At 53.5% G+C, this 18,665-nt stretch overlaps 1 protein-coding gene and 1 pseudogene across 1 annotated transcript; both read left to right on the plus strand.

Annotated features, from left to right (window-relative positions):
* The first annotated feature begins 1,630 nt into the window (after positions 1-1,630).
* Positions 1,631-2,412, plus strand: LOC148052666 (feather keratin Cos2-3-like). Its single transcript, XM_087778654.1, has 2 exons — positions 1,631-1,699; positions 2,086-2,412. Exons 1-2 carry the CDS (start codon positions 1,631-1,633, stop codon positions 2,410-2,412), a joined length of 396 nt encoding a protein of 131 aa, XP_087634780.1.
* A 5,824-nt stretch (positions 2,413-8,236) lies between these two features.
* On the plus strand, positions 8,237-8,542 carry LOC148052667 (feather keratin Cos2-3 pseudogene; annotated as a pseudogene).
* Positions 8,543-18,665: the final 10,123 nt, after the last annotated feature.

Here is an 18,665-nt window from a genome sequence, read left to right on the forward strand (position 1 = left end):
CTGCCATGCCCGCTGCGCAAATGAGCTCTCAAGAAAGAGGGATTCTCTTCTGACTTCGGTGCCATGCTTTGCATCTCGGCTTTAGTAAATATAAGTAATTAAGGGGTTCTGAGTGAAATGGATCAGGGTCCCTTATCTCCATATGTCCTTCCAGCCCTGTGGGACCAACTCAGATTCCAAAGACGTCCTCGTGTAGAGGCTCTTTCAGCCCAAACTCACTGCCCTGGAGGGAAGGTCCTCACAGAGCATTCTTTGTTACCAGAATAATTCATAGAATCATAGAATGGTTTGGGTCGGAAGGGACCTTGAAAGACCATCTAGTCCAACCCCGCCTGCCATGGGCAGGGACATCTCTCACTTGATCAGCTTGCACAAAGACCTATCTAGCCTGACCTTGAACACTTCCTATGACGGGGCATCCACAATGTCTCTGGGCAACCTCTTCCAGTGTCTCACCGCCCACATCATCAAAAATTTCTTCCCTATGTCCAATCTAAATCTACCCTCTTTCAGTTTAAAACCATTGCCCCTTGTCCTGCCACTGCAGGCCCTAGTAAAACATCTTTCTCTCTCTTTCTTATAAGCCCCCTTGAAGTATTGAAAGGACGCAAGAAAGTGTCCCCAGAGCCTTCTCCTCTCCAGGCTGAACAACCCCACCCCTCTCATCCTTTCCTCATAGGAGAGGTGTTCTCAACCTCTGATGATTTTCATGGCCCTCCTCTGGACTCACTCTGACAGACTCTGCAGACTCTTCCCACAGTCAGAGACGAGACATCCGCTCACACAGGGGAATTATCCCATCCCAAAGCAGACGTGCACAGTAAACGGGACAAATCATCTTTCTGGAGACACTCATCCTGCAATTGACCAATGGTGGCCTCTGAACTTCCTCCCGAGCTAGCATAACCGCACAGCAGGGCCTGCATAGCTGCTCACGTGTGCATGGCTTCCTCCATCATGCAATCAGAAGCGAACCCACAGGCTGTCCCACCAGAGCCTACAAGCACCTCCATCCCATGGCTAAAGCCCATACCCGTGTCCACGGAACTCAGGGACAGAAACAGAGCAGGGAAAGGGCTTTTGTGTGGGTGACTGGGCTCAAGCTCAGCTGCGTCTCCCACTCTCAACAAGCACAGATCCGTCTTCCCTCAGCCACGCTGAACCCTTGGACACAGGACACACAGAAGATATCTCTGTCAAGTCCAACTCTTGTGAGGTGGCCTGGACAGTGAGAACAACCTCTGCCAGTCTGCCTTGAGTCTTCTCAATTAACTCTAGATGACTACAGGTCTAGATGTACGTGTGTTTGTATGCATGCGTGTTGTCTAAGCCAGCTGTTTAGTTCATCTTGAGTGTCCTTTACTGGACTCCTCCAGCAGGTGAGCTGAGTCCTCTGCCCACGCTCATGTGTTTTGCTCCGGAAATGCTTGGGCCTCTCATCCTGTCACGCAAAAGGTGCCTTCCCTGGGGAATGTGCCTGGCATAAAGCAGGAAACGAAAAGACAGCAATTCAGGAAGCCAAAACACAGCCCATCGCATTAGCTGGGATGCTTTGCATTCAAGATGAGCTTGTCAGAAAATAATGACCGCTGCAAGGGCTGCCTCTGGCAGCCTGGGGCAGTAAAGGTCCATGATAAAAGGCAGCCCAGCTCCTCGCTCTCTCATCCACTTCTCTTGCATTCTTCTCCTTGGGAGTCAGGTGAGTCTGAAGACCTTTCTCCTTCTCCACTTTCTCGAAAAGGAGGTCTCACTTCAGTGGACCTCTCAGCTGATACCAGCTTTGTTCCATGCCAGATTTTGAGGCTACTTGTCACGGGAAGTGGGGGGAAGGTTAGATATGGAGGGAAGCTGGGACTGCACTGAGGTGGCTTCTGGAGGAAGGGGCTAGGCTACTATGCAGCTACTGCTGCATAACACCTGGTGGCTGTTTTTGGGCCCTGGCAGGATGAGGCCAAGAAGCCCTCATCCATCTCTGCACAGCCTTCACCTCCCAGCCTTGCGTATTCTTTGGCTTCCTCATGGTGTGGTGACAAGGTGCTCCTCACACATGCCCATGTTTTGCTTCCTTCCTGCCCTCTCCCCCAGGTGCACCTTGGACCCCAAGACATGTCCTGCTACAACCAGTGCCTGCCATGCCGGCCCTGTGGCCCGACCCCGCTGGCCAACAGCTGCAATGAGCCCTGTGTCAGGCAGTGCCAGAACTCCACCGTCGTCATCCAGCCCTCCCCCGTGGTGGTGACCTTGCCCGGACCCATCCTCAGCTCCTTCCCACAGAACACCGTTGTGGGATCCTCCACCTCCGCTGCTGCTGGCAGCATCCTCAGCTCTCAGGGAGTGCCCATCACCTCTGGGTGCTGTGACCTCTCCTGCATTACCAGCCGCTACTGTGGCAGCAGATGCCCCCCCTGCTAAAAGTGCTTGCAACGGCCTCGGATAAGGACCTCCAGGAACTCAGAGCATGATGCTGGACAGACGATGAAACGTTGTGCCATTAAGAGCAGCTGACCATCTCTGGCTTGCCCTGCAAGGGCAGACTGGAAGGGACCAGCCTGGGCTCTCGGAAAACATGGCCAATGTCTACCTTTCCTCTCTTCCACTCACCCGTTTGCTCTCTTCTCTTTGTTGTCCTGTGCTCCCCTCAAAGCCTGCTGCGAGGACCCCAGAAACCAGCCTTGAATGACCTGCTTGCCTGTCTGCCTTTGCCGGGCACGTCGACAGATGCCCTGTGGGAACTCTGCCACAGGAAAAGGGCAACAGATTCTTGTCTTCTCCTGCTCCTCCCCGCACTGGTGGCCTCCACTTGCACTGACCTCATTTCCCTCTTTACACTCATTAAAGAATTGCTGCAACCCCGTCTTTGTCCCGTGGATTGTCTTTCCACCTGCATACTGACTGCCGAGGGAGAAAGCCATTGCTTTGGGGGGAAATTAGGAGGGGACACAAGGGGACCCTTCCTCACTCCTAGAGGCATTGGAGGGTGGGACACACTGCAGCGAGTCCTCTGAAAGAGGCACTGCCTCTTGAAGCTGAGGAAGACATCCCTCCTTACTCCACGGCCAACGGCCACAGTCCTTGACTTGTTCCCTGCCTCTCTGCTCAGAACTACCCTCTCGGCCCTGCAGCACGTCATGTGAACAGGAATCCTGAAAACTGCTGTCCTCCAGAGAGGAACCATGGGCATGTGGGAGTCCCCAGGGAGGTCAGCAGTCCCACAAGCTCTTGGGGAAGAGTGCTCCTCTTGCTCTTGGGTGGAGCTGTGCTGGACACGGAGGCTCAGAAGACTATGTTGCCAAAGGCTGGCAGGAGTTAGGAATGGGTAAATAGCTTTAGGGATGGCCCACAGGCCCTACTGCACCTGCCCCTTCCCTCCATCAGCCGCTTTAGGGGACATGGGGTGTAGACCTTGGTACAGGCAGCAGGGCCAGCTTCCCCGTGCAGCCCTCTCACCCTTCAGCACAGCATCTGGCATGGCCCACCTCTTGCCTACATGTGTGGAGCTGAGGGGCTCACAAGTCAGGAGTGGAATCAGCTACAGCAGGCCACACACTGGACTCCCCTGTCCCTGTGCATCCAGCACCCCCTTGGGTGAAAGCAGGCCCCAATGCATACTGTGTGTGTGTGAATTGATTCAAATCTTGTAGTAAATCCTATTGAATCGCTTTGGAAATGCAAAATTAACCAATGATTAATTGGTGCTAAAGTCCTGTGATTCTCTCTTTAACTGTGAATAACCCTTAAACTGCTGCTAGGCAGATGTGATCGTTAGACATTAACGGCAGATCAAGTCTAAGGCGAAGTCTGGGTCTCGCCACACCTAGGCTGCTCTCTGAGGGGGTCCATTCTGAGCCTTGGGACTCAACGGGAGGGCCTGCTTTACCCCCTTGTCTTTTCAGTCTCTGTATACATCATTCTAATGCTCTTCTGCCTCGATTGTTTTTCCTTACATACATTCCATTTATTGAATAAGTTATAGAGTGAACCTTGCCATTGAACTTTGTTGAATGACACTTTTAGAAATTTCTATTAAAATCGCTTTTTGCAAATATCCGGGACAGTAATTCTTTAAGCAACCTAACCACTCATCCGTGACAGCAGGTCAGAACCACACAGAGATTTTTGACTCCTGGGGTTATCTTCCCAATGGTGCTCTCTTTCCTGAAAGCACCATAGCCTGTTTAAAACACAATGCTACGGATATTGCTTTCCAGAGGAAACAACTGCAGCATCTCCCCCCCTCCATGGCCTATGGACACCACATCACCGTAACAAGGGATTACCTTCTGAACAGATTTCAAAACTCTGTTCTAACAATCGAGGACAGAATGGTCAGATGCTGATGCGTTTGGTCAAATATGAAGATGGAGGTTTCCCCATGACCACAGCTACGTAAAATATGTTTCCAAAGACCCAGACCAGCACCACTTTTAGTGATTTTCAGAAATGTGTTCTGTAAGGAAAACTTACAACCCAAGGGCAAGGCTGAGTGTGTGCTCTTGAAGCTCAGCCCAGCCCAGCCTGCCCCAACATGTTGTTGACATGGACCCTACAGACAGTAAAGTCTCAAGATTTGAGGAATCTAACCACCCCATGGTGGGGGGTGAGGGTGGACTAGATGACCTTTTAAAGGTCCCTTCCAAGCTGAACCGTCATATGATTCCATAATTTGATGAATATTTTTGTTTCAACAGTAAACATTTCAGGGTGCGCCAGTGGGTTTGGGGGATCTTCCTCTTATTAGGTGGTGTGTGGGATGCTTCTCAGCCCTCCTCAGTCCCTTGTAGCTGTTGCCAGAGAACTGGTTGTTGTCCCAGGACAGAAGATGGCACGTTCATCACAGGTTGCCAGAAAAACATTCCAGTCTCTAGGTGTTCTCAGGCTAGATGGGCTGCAAGACTGAAGGATACATTGGACTAAATCAAGCAGGCTGGACCCCTTCATGCCACCTCCTCTGTACACAAAGCGTCTCTGGTTTTCCCAAGAAGAAATATGCTTGTGCTGCCCTAGTTGACCTTGGAGCACTTGCACATTCTTCCAGTACCATGGGTGCACACAATCAGGCACTTCCTGAACAACACGGCTGGAGTCCTCAGGAGTCTCCAGGGACGTCTCCACCTCTGTCTTGTTTTGCATTGGAAAAGCAGCAGTTATTTTCCTCTCTTCCTGACCACTCTGCTTCTTGTGCACCAAGTGCTTCCGAAGAGCAGCTGTGTAGTCGTTAGCTTTCTCGCAGGCCATCAAACGTGGTTTCTGGAGAATGTCCCTCCATTCATCATCCCAAGAGTAGACTGTGCCAGCCCTCATGCCTTCCCTGGGTAATGGCAGCACCTGTAGCTGCTCCAGCTGCTTTGCAGGCACCAGATAATTTTTTTCCACAGAGCCCATCCCTGCTTTACCAGAAGCCCCATGCTGAGCAGAGGATCAGGCTGCCATCCAGAGGGACCTCAAGAGGTGGAGAAATGCGCTGACAGGAACCTCCTGCCCTTCAACAAGCAGAAGGGCCAAGTCCTGCACCTGAGGAGGAACAAGCCCATGCATCAGGATGTGCTGGGGACTGCCCAGCTCTTTAAAGCCGCTTTGCAGAAAAAGACCTGGCTCGTCCAGCTGGACACCAAGCTGACAATGAGCCAGCAATGTGCCCTCGCCTCAAAGAAAGCCAGCAGTGTTGTGGGCTGCATGGGGAGGAGTGTTGCCAGAAGGTGGAGGAAGATGATTGTTCCTGTCTCCTGGGCACTGGTGAGGCCACTCCTGGACTACTGGTTCCGGTTCTAGACTCCCCAGTACAAGGCAGCTATGGAAGTAGTGGAGAGAACCCAGTGAAGGGGCACAAAGATGATGAATGAAGGGGAGCATCTCTGCTAGGAGGAAAGGCTGCGAGAGCTGGGTCTGTTCAGCACAGAGAAGAGAGGTCTCAGGGGGGATCTTATCAACATGTATAAACACCGGAAGGGAGGGTGTGGTTGGGTGACCCTGGCTGGATGCCGGACGCCCACCAAGCCGCTCTGTCACTCCCCTCCCTCAGCTGGACAGGGGAGAGAAAATATAACAAACGGCTCGTGGGTCGAGATACGGACAGGGAGAGATCACTCAGCAATTACTGTCATGGGCAAAAGAGACTCGACCTGGGGAAATTAATTTACTTTATTACCAATCAAATCAGAGTAGGATAATGAGAAATCAAACCAAATATTAAAACACCTTCCCCCCACCCCTCCCTTCTTCCCGGCCTTAACTTCACTCCCAATTTTCTCTGCCTCCTTCCCCCAAGAAGCACAGAGGGATGGGAAATGGCGGTTGCAGTCAGTTCATAACGCTTCCTCTCTGCCACTCCTTCCTCCTCATGCTCTTCCCCTGCTTCACTGTGAGGTCCCTCCCACGGGAGACAGTCCTCCACGAACTTCTCCAACGTAAGTCCTTTCCAGGGGCTGCAGTTCTTCACGAAATGCTCCAGCGTGCGTCATTTCCAGGGGATGCAGTCCTTCAGGAAGAGACTGCCAGCTTGGGTCCCCCATGGGATCACAAGTCCTGCCAGCAAACCTGCTCCAGAGTGGACTCCTCTTTACGGGGTCATAGGTCCTACCAGGAGCCTGCTCCAGCACGGGCTCTCCAGGGGGTCACAGCCTCCTTCAGCCCCATCCACCTGCTCCAGCGTGGGGTCCTCCACAGGCTGTAGGTGGATATCTGCTCCACCGTTATCCTCCATGGGCTGCAGGGGAACAACCTGCCTCTCCATGGACTTCACCACAGACTGCAGGGGAATCTCTGCCCCAGCTCCTGGAGGACGTCCTCCCCCTCCTTCTTCACTGACCTTGGTGTCTGCAGAGTTGCTTCTCTCACATATTCTCACTCCTCTCCTCCAGCTGCTGTTGCACAGCAGGTTTTTTCCCCTTTCTGAAAGATGTTATCCCAGAGGCACTAGCAACATTGCTGATTGGCTCAGCCTTGGCCAGCGGCGGGTCCATCTTGGAGCCAGCTGGCATTGGCCCTCTCAGACATGGGGCAAGCTTTGAGCAGATTCTCCCAGAAGACATCTCTGTGGCTTCCCTGCTACAAAAACCTCGTCAGACAAACCCAGTAGAGAGGGTGCAAAGAAGATGGAGCCAGGCTCTTCTCAGAGGTGCCCAGTGACAGGACCACAGGCGATGAGCACTGGCTGAAGCCCAGGAGCCTGTGTCTGAAACTTCAGGAAACACTTTTTTTACTGGTTAGGGTGACCGAGCACTGGCATGCATTGCTCAGAGAGGTTGTGGCTTCTCCCTCCTTGGAGATATTCAGAAGGTGTATGGAGAGCTTTAGGAGGAAGAGAATTGGAAGCAAGCAGTGCAGGCCACCTGGCTGGGAAGGTGGTTACAAGTGAAGAGTGGAGCAAGTTGGGAGAGAGGGAGGGAAAGAGAAAGACAGGGCACATCCTCAGCCAGGGAAGCCCTTGGGTGACCAGCCAAGGATTGTAGGGCTGGGAGCAGCTGGGCCCCTTCCTGTCAATGTGACCCCAGGCAACCCCACCAGTTTGCCCCAGGCCAACATCACTTCCTTGCATTGGATCCATCCAGGACTTGAGCTGCATCTTCTGCTGGCACTGACACATTCCTGCCCCAGAAAACCTGGGGGCTCTCAAGACCAGCACTCAGAAGAAGCCTCTGTGAGACAACGAGTATGGCATTAGCCAGGAAATGAAAAGGGAGCATCCTGGAAAAGAACCACCCAGCCCATGTCATTAGCCGGGATGTTTTCCGTTCGTCATGAGCACCTTGGAAAATTGCCACTTGCGTAGAAGCTACGTGTGGGCCTGGGGCAGGTCAGGGCCACCATAAAAGCCAGCCCAGCTCCTCGCTCCCTCATCCCCTTCTGTCACCTCTTTCTCCTCAGGAACCAGGTGAGTCTGAAGCCCTTGCCCCATCTCCTCTTCTCTTCCTGCAGATGTGTGGTCCCCCATCCTATGCTAGGTTGTCATGAGGGGTTGAAGACAGGTGAAGGTCTGACTCCGAGAGTGATTGGCTGAGTGAGGTCTTAATTGAAGAAGCAGGCAGCAGCCTCTTTGGGCTTAGTGACACTTTGACCATGCCTGGGTGAGGCCAAGAAACCCTTCTGCGTCACTGCTTCGTTTCTACCTCCTGGCTCAGCAGGCGCCTTTGAAATGCTCGTGGTAGGGAGATGGACTCCTGGCAGACTGCTCCTCACATGTGCCTGTGCTCTGATTCCTCTCTGTCCTCTCTCCCAGGTGCACCTCCACCCTCCAGACATGTCCTGCTACGACCAGTGCCTGCCCTGCCAGCCCTGTGGCCCGACCCCGCTGGCCAACAGCTGCAATGAGCCCTGCGTCAGGCAGTGCCAGAACTCCACTGTCGTCATTGAGCCTCCTGCTGTGGTGGTGACCCTGCCTGGCCCCATCCTCAGCTCCTTCCCACAGAACACCGTTGTGGGATCCTCCACCTCTGCTGCTGTTGGCAGCATCCTCAGCTCTCAGGGAGTGCCCATCACCTCTGGGTGCTGTGACCTCTCTGGCATTTCCAGCCGCTACTGTGGCAGAAGGTGCCCCCCCTGCTAAAGCCACTGGTGACAACCAAGACAAGGACCCCAGGAATGCAGGCCTAGATTCTGGACTGAGGACAGAGCTCCTGGCCATTGATTTTGGAGAAGCTGAGCACGCAGTGCTGCCCTTCCGGAGGAGGTGCAGCTGGGCCTCTCTGAAAACATGGAGTAACTTCCTTGCCTTCCACTCTCTCCCACCTCTTTCCTGTCTTCTGTTCTTCTGTTCTTCTGGTGACCCCTCTCCCTCCATGGGGGACACCGATGGATGCCCTGTGGGATCTCCACTGTGGGTGATGGGCACAGACTTTCGGCAGCTGCCAGTGATCTCCCACCACCACCAGCCTCCTCTCTAAGGGAACTCATTTCTCTCTTCAGAGACATTAACGTTTTCTGCATCACAGCCTCTGCCTCCACATATTCCTCTTATTGGTGGACATTGTCTTGAGTTGCCAAGGAAGAAAGGTATTGCCTTGGCTGTCGGGGGGTAAGGTGAGGGAACAAGCAAACACAGGGCAGTGGGTCCCTTCCCATCCCTGTCTCTTGCAGCTGAGGAAGACATCCTCAGCTCCTCCACAGCCAGTGGCCATCAGGCCCTGCATTCTGGCGTCCCTGCTCAGATACGGCCCCTTGGTCTCAGTGCAAGGGAAGCAAGGAGAGGCCACCACTCCACCCGCCACTCCCAAAATAGTTCCCTGCACAGCCCAGCAATAACACCGATGGGCAGGGCTAAGGCACCTCCCACTTTGATGTGGAACTCTGCCTGCTCAGGCCACACAGCAGGGCCCTCGTGCCTCCCTCACACCCCCCCAGCTCCCACCACACAGGGCACCCCAAGGACAGCAGCCAGTGCCCAAGCCCCCACGGCTGCTCGCTGGTGCCTGGCCTTCCCCCAGGCATGAAGCAGCTTTCCCCAAGGCCAGCTCTTCTCCCGGCAGGGCCTGTTGACCACCTCTGCCTGGTGGTCTGCTCCCCCACTGAGATCTTGGATAGAGCTGTACAGCGTGGTACCACTGCAGAAGAAATGAGGCAGGGCTGGGGGAAGTCCATGAGGGAGGGAATGAGGAGGGCTCCAAGGATGGACAGAGTGCACTGGGGAGAGCACGTCCTCCACATCCCAGCACACAGCCACGCACCAGCTGGAGGGTGCACAGGGTGGTTCTGACTATGCTCCAAAATTGTTAGAATCATGCAATTCCAGGAAGGACTCTTGCCAGATGGCATGTTGTTGATGTTTTTCATCTTACTTTGAACTCTGACCTCTGAGGGACACATCCTGGAACAGCTGTTCTAGGAGACAGGCCTGCAGCAATACCTGAAGAAGCAATGTGCAGGAGAGAAAGCCATCAAGCTAAGAGCAGCAGCAAGGAACCATTGCCCAAGCAGCCCCCGCCTCCTGCATTGCCCATTTCCTCTCCAAAGCCATGTGCAGAACAACCACAGAAGCCATAGTGAAAAGGAGGGAAGCTGAGATCCCCCATTCCAAGTCCCTGCTCAGAGCAGGTCTCGTTACATCAGGCTGGCCAGCGCTGTGCCTGTCAAGGCTTGAAAATTTCCAAGGCCGGAGCCTGCACAACAGCTGTGGACAGTGCATTCCAGTACTTGAGAATATTCAGGGTCAAAAAAAGGTTAGAAATCAATGGAGTTGCTACTAGCTAAGTAGAATTTCCCAGCTTCCAAATTGCATCTGGAGCCCTGCGACTGCCCTGGAGGCTGCCACTGGACTCACTCCCACATGTCAGTACCTTTCCTCCGTACCAAGGAGCCCCAAACTGAACACAGGACCCCAGGCACGGTCTCATGAGTGAATCAAGAGAGGAGAAGGATCACTTCCCTGCGTCTGCTGGCTGCACTTTTGCTAAGAGGTCGCAGAGTGCAGTTGGTCTGCCTTGCCCCAAGGGCACACTGCTGACTCACCTTCAGCCACTGGCCACCAGGCATCCCCTGCCTTCCCAGCTGTCTCACCTATAACCTCTGCCTCCAACAGACCAGGCTGCTCAAAGCCCCATCCAACCTGACCTTGAGCACTTCCAATGATGGGGCATCCACAACTTCTCTGGGCAATCCGTTCCAGTGTCTTACCACCCTTATTGTAAAAAATTTCTTCCTTCTGTCCAACCTAAATCTACCCTCTTCCAGTTTAAAACTGTGTCATGGTTTAACCCTAGCCAGCAACTGAGCACCACACAGCCGCTAGCTCCCTCCCCCAGTGGGATGGGGGAGAAAATCTGAAGAGTAAAAATGAGAAAACTCGTAGGTTGAGATAAGAACACTTTAATAATCAAAATAAAAAAAAGTAAAAATATAATAGGAGAAGTAACAATAATAATGATAACAACAACCACAACAACAACAACAGCATCCAGAGTAACTGAATCACAATGCAATTGCTCACCACCCATCGACTGATGCCCAGCACATCCCTGAGCAGCCGTCACTCCCCCCCACTCAACTCCCCCAGCTTATGTACTGAGCATGACCTCCTATGCTATGGAATAGCCCTTTGGCCAGTCTGGGTCAGCTGTCCTGCCTGTGCTCCCTCCCAGCTTCTTGTGCACCTGGCAGAGCATGGGAAGCTCCAAAGGCCTTGACCAGTGTAAGCGCTACTTAGCAACAACTAACACATCTGTGTGTTATCAACATTATTCTCTTCCTAAATCCAAAACACAGCACTATACAGTGACTAGGAAGAAAATTAACTCTATCCCAGCCAAAAGCAGGACAAACCATTACCCACTGTCCTGTCCGTACTGGCACCAAGAGTATTGGATATCTTCATTTATATCTTAGACAGTTTGCAGGTGACACCAAGCTGAGAGGTGCAGTTGGTACTCTTGAGGAAATGGATGCCATCCAGAGGGACTTGGACAGCCTTGAGGACTGGGCCCACATGAACCTCGTGAAGTTCAACAAGATCAAGTGCAAGGTCCTGCACTTGGGTTGGGGCAATCTCCAATATCAGCACAGACTGGGGGATGAATTGATTGAGAGCAGCCCTGCAGAGAAGGGCTTGGGGGTACCAGTGGTTGACAAATGGGATGTGAGTCAGTAATGCGTGCTTGCGGCCCAGAAAACCTGAGCTACATCCTGAGCTACATCAAAAGACGCTTGGCTAGCAAGTCAAGGGAGCTGATTCTGCCCCTCTCCTCTGCTCTCATGACACCCCACCGGGAGTACTGCATCCAGTTCAGGGCTTCCCAATAAAGACAGGCATGGACCTCTTAAAGTGGGTCCTCCAGGGGTTGACCACAAAAAAGAGCCGAAGGCTGGAACACCTCTCCTGTGAAGAAAGGCTGAGAGAGTTGGGATAGTTCAGCCAGAGAGGCTGAAGAGAAGGCTCCAGGGAGACCTCATTGTGGTCTTTCAGTATGGAAAGGCAGCTTCTAAGAAAGACGGAGAAAGACTTTTTACCAGGGCCTGTAGTGAGAGGACAAGGAGTAATGGTCCATCAGAGCAGCAACTGCTGAGCTCACCAGCCAACGATGGAAAATCCTGACACATGCCCATGCTTTTTCCACACACGGTACACATCTATGATGGCTGCCTGGTGGCTAACAACAGCAGCAGCTGCTTTAGCCTAAGCAATGCTGCAGCTGCTTTCTGAGAAGCTTTCTACCAAGCCCATCTGGCTGGCACCTTGCTTCCTGATGCTGCGCTTGCAGAAGAGCACAGCCAGGAGCTGGACTCCTTCCAAGGGAGGCAGGTCACAGGTAGGGGGAGCCGAACGGGAGCTTTCCAGGCCAGGTGAGGACCCTTGGAAAGTGCCAGTCCTTCTGGGAGGCTCTCAGGGCACCAGGCTTGTCCTCCTGGTGCCTGTGCAGTGCTGGGCACACCCTCCTGCCAGGACTCCTGTGGCTCTGGAGGCTGCTCCAGTGCTAAAAGCAGATGAGGAGACAGACTTCTCAGCAGTGCTGCTCCATGAGCTCTAATGAGCCAGGTTAACTGACGGATGCCAGGGCTTGGCTCAGGCAGTTTGAAGTCTTCTCCTGATGCCACCTGCTACTTAATATTGGTTTGGCTTTTGAAGAGAGGGTATTTATCTTAAGTCGATTGAACTACTTCTGTCCAACCCCCAAAAGCCCCAACGCCCTCTGCTGTCATGAAATCCACCATGGATGGGTGGTGCCTGATTTACCTTCTTAGCACTGGGCTTTCAAGGACTTGTGGAAAGTTGTCAGGGGCACAGAGGCAGAGAGGTGGCCGGTGGTTTTCAGCGTGTGGGGAGGGGCTGTGCTTCCTCATGTGCATATGCATCTGGCTGTGCCTGTGGGTGTATTTGTGCCTGGGTGCTTGCATTTGTATGTTCATTTGCAAATGCACAAGTGAGAGTGAGCGTCTGCCGGGGTGTGTGTGAACAAGTGCATTTCTGTGTGTGTCTGTGCATGTGGTTGTGTACACGCACAGTTTTGCAGGTGAGCAAGTAAGTCTGTGTGTGTGGTGTCAGTGCGCACGTGTGTGTATGGGCATCTGTCTGTGCAGACGTGCCTGTGTATGTCTGTGTGCTTGTACAGGACCATGTGCGTATGTATCTACATGCAAGCGTGAGTGTGCAAGTGTGTAGAAGCACATGCAACTGCTGGAAGGGATCAGCCTGGAAGCACAGCCCATGTCTGCCTTCCTCTCCTTCTGCTCTCTCCTCTCCCTCCCACCTCCTTGTTGCCTTCTGATCTCCTTTGGCCTACCCACGCCATTCTAGGGGGGATCTGCTGCACCCTTCCCTCCTCAGTGCAAGCCAAGGGACGCCCTGCAGCAACTCTGCTACAGCCAAAGGGCACCACATCTCGACTCTCCCTGGTGCTCTCTTCACGGTGGCACTCCACTCGGAGTGACTTTGTTTTCGTCCTTTGTGTCATGGAAGTTCTGCTGCAGCCCAGCCTCTTTCGTTGTGGTGTCCCTCCCTCTGTGGACACTCTCCCAAGCGCTCAGTGAGCAAGGTGTTAGTCTAGGGTGATCAGAGTGGAGGCAGAAGGGGATTCTTCACCTTTCCCAGAATGCGGGGAGTGTGGGACACAGTGCTGTGGGCCCTTGGAAGGCACTGTTCCTGGGAAGTGAGGAAGGCTCCTCCAGAGCCAGTGGCCTGCCTTGCTTTGTCTCTCCCTGGAAATGCCCTCTTGAGCATGTCCTGTGGCTGGGGAGCCTGGCCAGTGGTGTCCTTGAGTGAGCAGCCTGGGGACTGCAGCAGGCCAGTGGGAGGCTCGCAGCCTCCTCTTGGGGATGGATGTTCCTCCTAGTCTGCACGGAGCTCTGCTGGGAGGCAGCCTGGCAGAAGATGACCTTGAAGGCTAGCACAATTCCCTGTGCAGAGGGGCAGGGAAGCAGCAGAGAGGCACAGCTGGAAGAGAGGCTGGGGCTGCTGCCTGAGCGTCCCAAGGGTGGCCAGAAGCTTTCCAAATTACTGCTTTTACCCAGAGAGGGCTTGGAGCATCTTCCCACTGTGGAAGGGGACCTATCGAACTGCTGCAGGAATGCATTGGGCTTGCTGGAACGCCTTCGCCCAAGGCCTTTTGCAAGGGTTGGTTTGGCAGCAGAGACTTGACCCGCTCTCTGACCCCACACAGCTTCCAACTCCTCACAAGCAAAGCCCAAGAGGAGAGGGAGGAAAAGCTACTGAGAGGGGAGGCAACTAGTTCAACACAGACATGTGAACTGCAACGCTGATACACTGATACCAAATCTCCTTTTCCTCCCAGCTGCTATTTGGGGAGGGGTGTTGGCTTTTGAAGAGCATGCATTTACCTGCAGAGAAACCTGGGAGCAACTTCATTAGTTCAAGCTCATTTCTGTGTGCAGACCTCAGCGTTTGCAGCCTGCAGGAAGCTGGGCTGGTAGCAGACACACAATCCTCTGCTGCGGCATTGCTTCTTGCATAGGAGGTGGGGGGCTCATTCCAGACTCCCAGGTCTCCCTGAAGGAGATCACAAAGACCACCAGGGAGTGTTGCAGAAGTCACTTTTTCGCTCCAATAAGAATCCAAAGACCTGTTGAAGCCTTAGACTGCAAGCTGTGAACTTTCACCCAGATACGCTGACCATATGCTGAACTCCTGCCTAGCTACATGAAGGAAGGCCCTGAAACTGGTGCAAACCAGGAAGATAAGGTAGCCAAAACCATCGGCAGAAGCTGCAGCTCTTCAAGACAAGAAAAGGAATGTCCTGCCTGGAGACAGAGAAAGGATCCAATAAGGAACAAGAAGACCCCAGACCCAAATATTACTATTGGACCCAACCATCCCATGAGGGGAGGGGAACTTAGACTGTAAGGGTCTAATTGCCCAGGGATCTCTTTGTTCGGGGTCCCTCCCTGGAGGCACCCAGCTCGAGCTGCTCTTCACCGCTGTACCACTTCATAAATTCACCTGGCGTACGCCATGTGGGAGACTCTGCTTCAGGGAAACCTAGGGTCGAGCCTGAGGGGAGAGTGTGTGTGTGAGTGAGGAGTCGAAAAGGGGCACCCGTCAGCTCAGTGGAGCTGCCCGCTGCAAAGGGACTCCGGTCCTAGCAGTTAAAGTCTCGGGTGGGGTGTGTGCGGCTCCCTGAACGGCTCCCTGAACCGCTCGGGCGGTTGCTGCTCCCCTGACAGGAGGTTGTCATGCCTTCTTTGTTCCTGCCAGTGGGGTAGAGGAGACACCTGCTGCTATGAGGCTGAGGCTGGGGCTGTCTCCCCAGAGAGCACAGGGGAATGAGGGCCCATGGGTGCCCCATGCTGGGAGCTGCCTGGCTCGAGCTTTTCTTTCTCTGAGTTTGTTTTGGTTTATTGTCATACCAAGAGAGAGGAGAAGGCAAAGGTACAGCATCTCTTTACATCAGCTGCCATGGCTGAAGTTCAAGAGGGAAATAACATAATGGAACCAGTTTTAAAGTGTCTCCAGCTCGAGCCAAGAGAAATCCTGTTGCTGTCAGGGAGGAGGGATGTACCTGCCGTTCTTAATAGCAGGCAAGATGAACAAATCACTGCTACGTAAATGCAATGGCTCACGTGTGTGCTGCTTGCGCTTGACCAGACAGCAGAGCTTCCCAAGCATTGGCAATGAGAAGACTGTGCCTTCATTTAGTGCGGTATGGGAATATTTAAGACCATGTCTGCATAAACTGATGTCTGGCATGGGAAGAAAACATTACATCACAGGATCTTGCCCTGCAGATGCCTGGGTGCACAGGGCAAGCAGCGCTGCCAGGGGAGAGCTGAGGGCCCCTGCACCCAGGATCAGCCTTGCACAGACACATCCACTCCCTCCCCTGCCTTGTTGCACGGCCAAGGAAGCTCCCTGCACCAGGGGGTCTTGCCCAGCACAGAGGTACAAGGCACTGTCAGAGACCTCGACTTCCTCCAGCTGCAGGAGGCCGTATTTCCCTGTGGTGTTCAACCACATGGTGAGACGGCCGCTCTGCTTGGAGCCAGCTTCTGCCTGATACGAGACCAGCTTTCGTCTGCTGATACCAGAAAAAACCCCCAAAGCTGGAGGTCTGGTATGTGCAGGTTGTTCGGAAGATGTCTCTCTGCTTTGTGCCCTTGCTCTTTTTGACCTTCACGACGTTCCAGGCAGCCCATTTCTTCATGGTCACTACTCTTTGAGCCTGGTAATTCAGCCAATTGTCCACCCCCCTTATCATCCTCTTTATCTCTCTTTACGGTCACTGCAAGGACATTAGCCCTTCCAAAGGGCACTTGCTTTTCCCCTTCCCATTTTCATTTCAGAACAGATGAATCATGTTCTCCAAGCTCTTCTTTCTGCACACTGACAGCGAAGGGAGCCCGTGTGACCACTTCCGAAGGAGGAGGCATCAACGTGGCCAATACACTTTTATGAGCAATGTGGGATTGATGACACCTGAGTGTAGAGCTCTCCAAGTGAGATGACTGAGTCCAGACTGCACGTCTACTCCTCCCTTCTGGCAGCAGTGGTGCTTCTGGAGGTGATTCACCAACCTCCTGCATCCACCTGTGCTGGGCACTTGGCTCGTAGACCTGCAGGCAGGCCCAGGCACCAGTGCCCAAGGACAGGCTGATGCCCACCCTTGTCACCTGTCTTCTCTTTCTCAGTGGCATGTGGGAAAATCCCTGCGCCAGCCCACTGAGGCTGGAGAAAGAGTCTGGGCCCAGATCTGTCCTCAAGGAGCCATCACTGCTTGTCATTCCTTGCTTTTGGGGGAGAATTGTGTCTGTGGAGTGTTGAAGCCCTCTGCAGCTCTGGAGAGCAACCCAAAGCAGGAACTGAACAGTCCAAGGGACCTGAGACACAGCGGAGTGCAGGACACTGAGGGCTGCCGTCAATTCCCCATCAACGCTGCCTAGAGCCCTCTGAGATAACTAGGGGCATGCAAAGCCTCCAAGAGGGCTGGCAGAGCAGAGCCACATCACTGGAGAGAGGCAGGCCATCCTGGAGGAGCAGTGGGGCAACAACCAAGTACCCTAGGCTTTCTCAGGGGAAGTGAATGATGCTTCATGAGCAATGGAGTCTAATTCATAGAGTGGGATCCAGCTGGAAAGCCAGCACCCTCCAGCTGAACTCACATGCAGTGCTGGGGTGGGATTGCCAGAGAAGGGATCCCCGGAACCAGGAAACAAGATCACAGAGCTGTGGTTACCATCTGTTGGACAGACAAACTGGCATGGACTCGGGGCCGTAGGGGTTCCTTGCAGCTGAGCACTGGTGATTTCCCTGAGAAGGAGATAGGAAGAAGAGTGGGACCACTCTCTGGCAGTGAATGAGTGCAGGAAGGGTTTGAAAAGAGAATCTTGTCCAGCGTCTGGCTGATGGCTCTTTTTCACTTGCTGACACCCAGATGCAGGGCAAGGAAGGGCTCCTCCCTTCTTGGGCTGCTTCGGCCACCTGGCAAAACCATAAGAGCAGTTGTGCCTCCTGCCACAAGCTTTGTTCTCCAGCTGTGGCCATCAGTGGAGGCAGAGGGAAAGGGAACAAGCAAACAAGCTGATAGGTCACTTGCCCTGAGTACTCACTCCAGTGTCCCAGCTCTTTTAAGCAGAGGGCATTTACAAGCCTGGCTTGGCTTGTTTAGGGTGCAGACACCAAGTCAGCTTTCTTGGACTCTTTTCATCATCAAAAACCCTGGATATAGATGCAGCCATGAAAGTCACGGTGGCACGTGCTTCAGAGCAGCAGAGGCTGAGGAGGTAGAGGCCCAGCTTCACCACAGCCCCCAGGTGCCACCGCTGGGCAGGCTGAGCTCAGAGCTACAGGCAAGCAGTGGCAGGGAGGGAACCGCTCCGCACAGCACCCCCACCCTTCTGTGCAGTGCTGCAAGCTGTGGGCACCAGTGTGGGCTCAGTGCACAGAAATAGGCAGCGCTGTCCTGGAGCTCGGCATCCCGCACTTGCAGATGAACCTGGGAGGTCTCCACAGACAGCACGGAGGAGAACCTCCCTGACTCCATGTGAGCTCTGTAGTTGCTCACCCACAGCAGCATCTGAGGGGAGTGGGTCTGGCGCTGCTGGTACCAGAGGATGTAGGGATTGCTATAGCTGGTGGTGAAATTGCAGTGCAGAGTTGCCTTGTGTCCCACCTGGATGGTCATTGCTGGTGGGAACTGGAGCACAGAGTCCTTTTGGCCATGACCTGTAAAGCCAGAAAGAGCTTTCAGCTTTGCTTGCCTGTCTACCTGTCCGTCTACCACTTCATCAGCTTTTCCTAGCCTCTGCCAGGCTGAGCTCTTTGTCCCTGCACATTTCTTGCTGCAGCTTCTTGCCACTCCTCACCCCCCCCATCATCCTGCTTTGCAGCCATTCCCACTGCTCTTTCAGTCCACTGATTCTCTCCCTATCTGCCTCTGAGCTGTGTTAACTGCTCGTCTCTCCTTCAGCAGCAGCAGATGGGAGCTGTTCCTCTCCCTCCTCTCACCGTATCTTCTTGCTCTAACAGTTCCTCCATATGGCACACCGCATCCTCTGCCCTTGCCCTGCCCTTGTACGGCATTTCAGCTCTTCTTGCACCCAGTTAGCCTTCTCTGTTTGTCCCCCAAGGTTTACGACCATCCCTACAGAGATTGGCAGCATTGTATCCAATATATCTAAGAGAGACGCTCCTCCTATATGCTGCATCGCTCCATTCCCTGGCATCTTTCCCTCTTTCAGGCTTCACCTCTATTAGCAGGACATGCAGGAATGCTCAGGACCTGCAAATTGAA

The sequence above is a fragment of the Nipponia nippon genome, unplaced genomic scaffold (genome assembly GCF_047370975.1).
Source record: "Nipponia nippon isolate SJK-2023a ecotype South Korea unplaced genomic scaffold, ASM4737097v1 scaffold_45, whole genome shotgun sequence".
Taxonomy (NCBI): domain Eukaryota; kingdom Metazoa; phylum Chordata; class Aves; order Pelecaniformes; family Threskiornithidae; genus Nipponia; species Nipponia nippon.

Bases quoted from the DNA above. Each gene is read 5' to 3' on its own strand.
- LOC148052666 (XM_087778654.1), top strand. From the start codon at position 1,631: ATGATAAAAGGCAGCCCAGCTCCTCGCTCTCTCATCCACTTCTCTTGC. The intron at 1,700-2,085 runs GTGAGTCTGAAG...CCTCTCCCCCAG, and splicing joins TTCTTCTCCTTGGGAGTCAG to GTGCACCTTGGACCCCAAGA.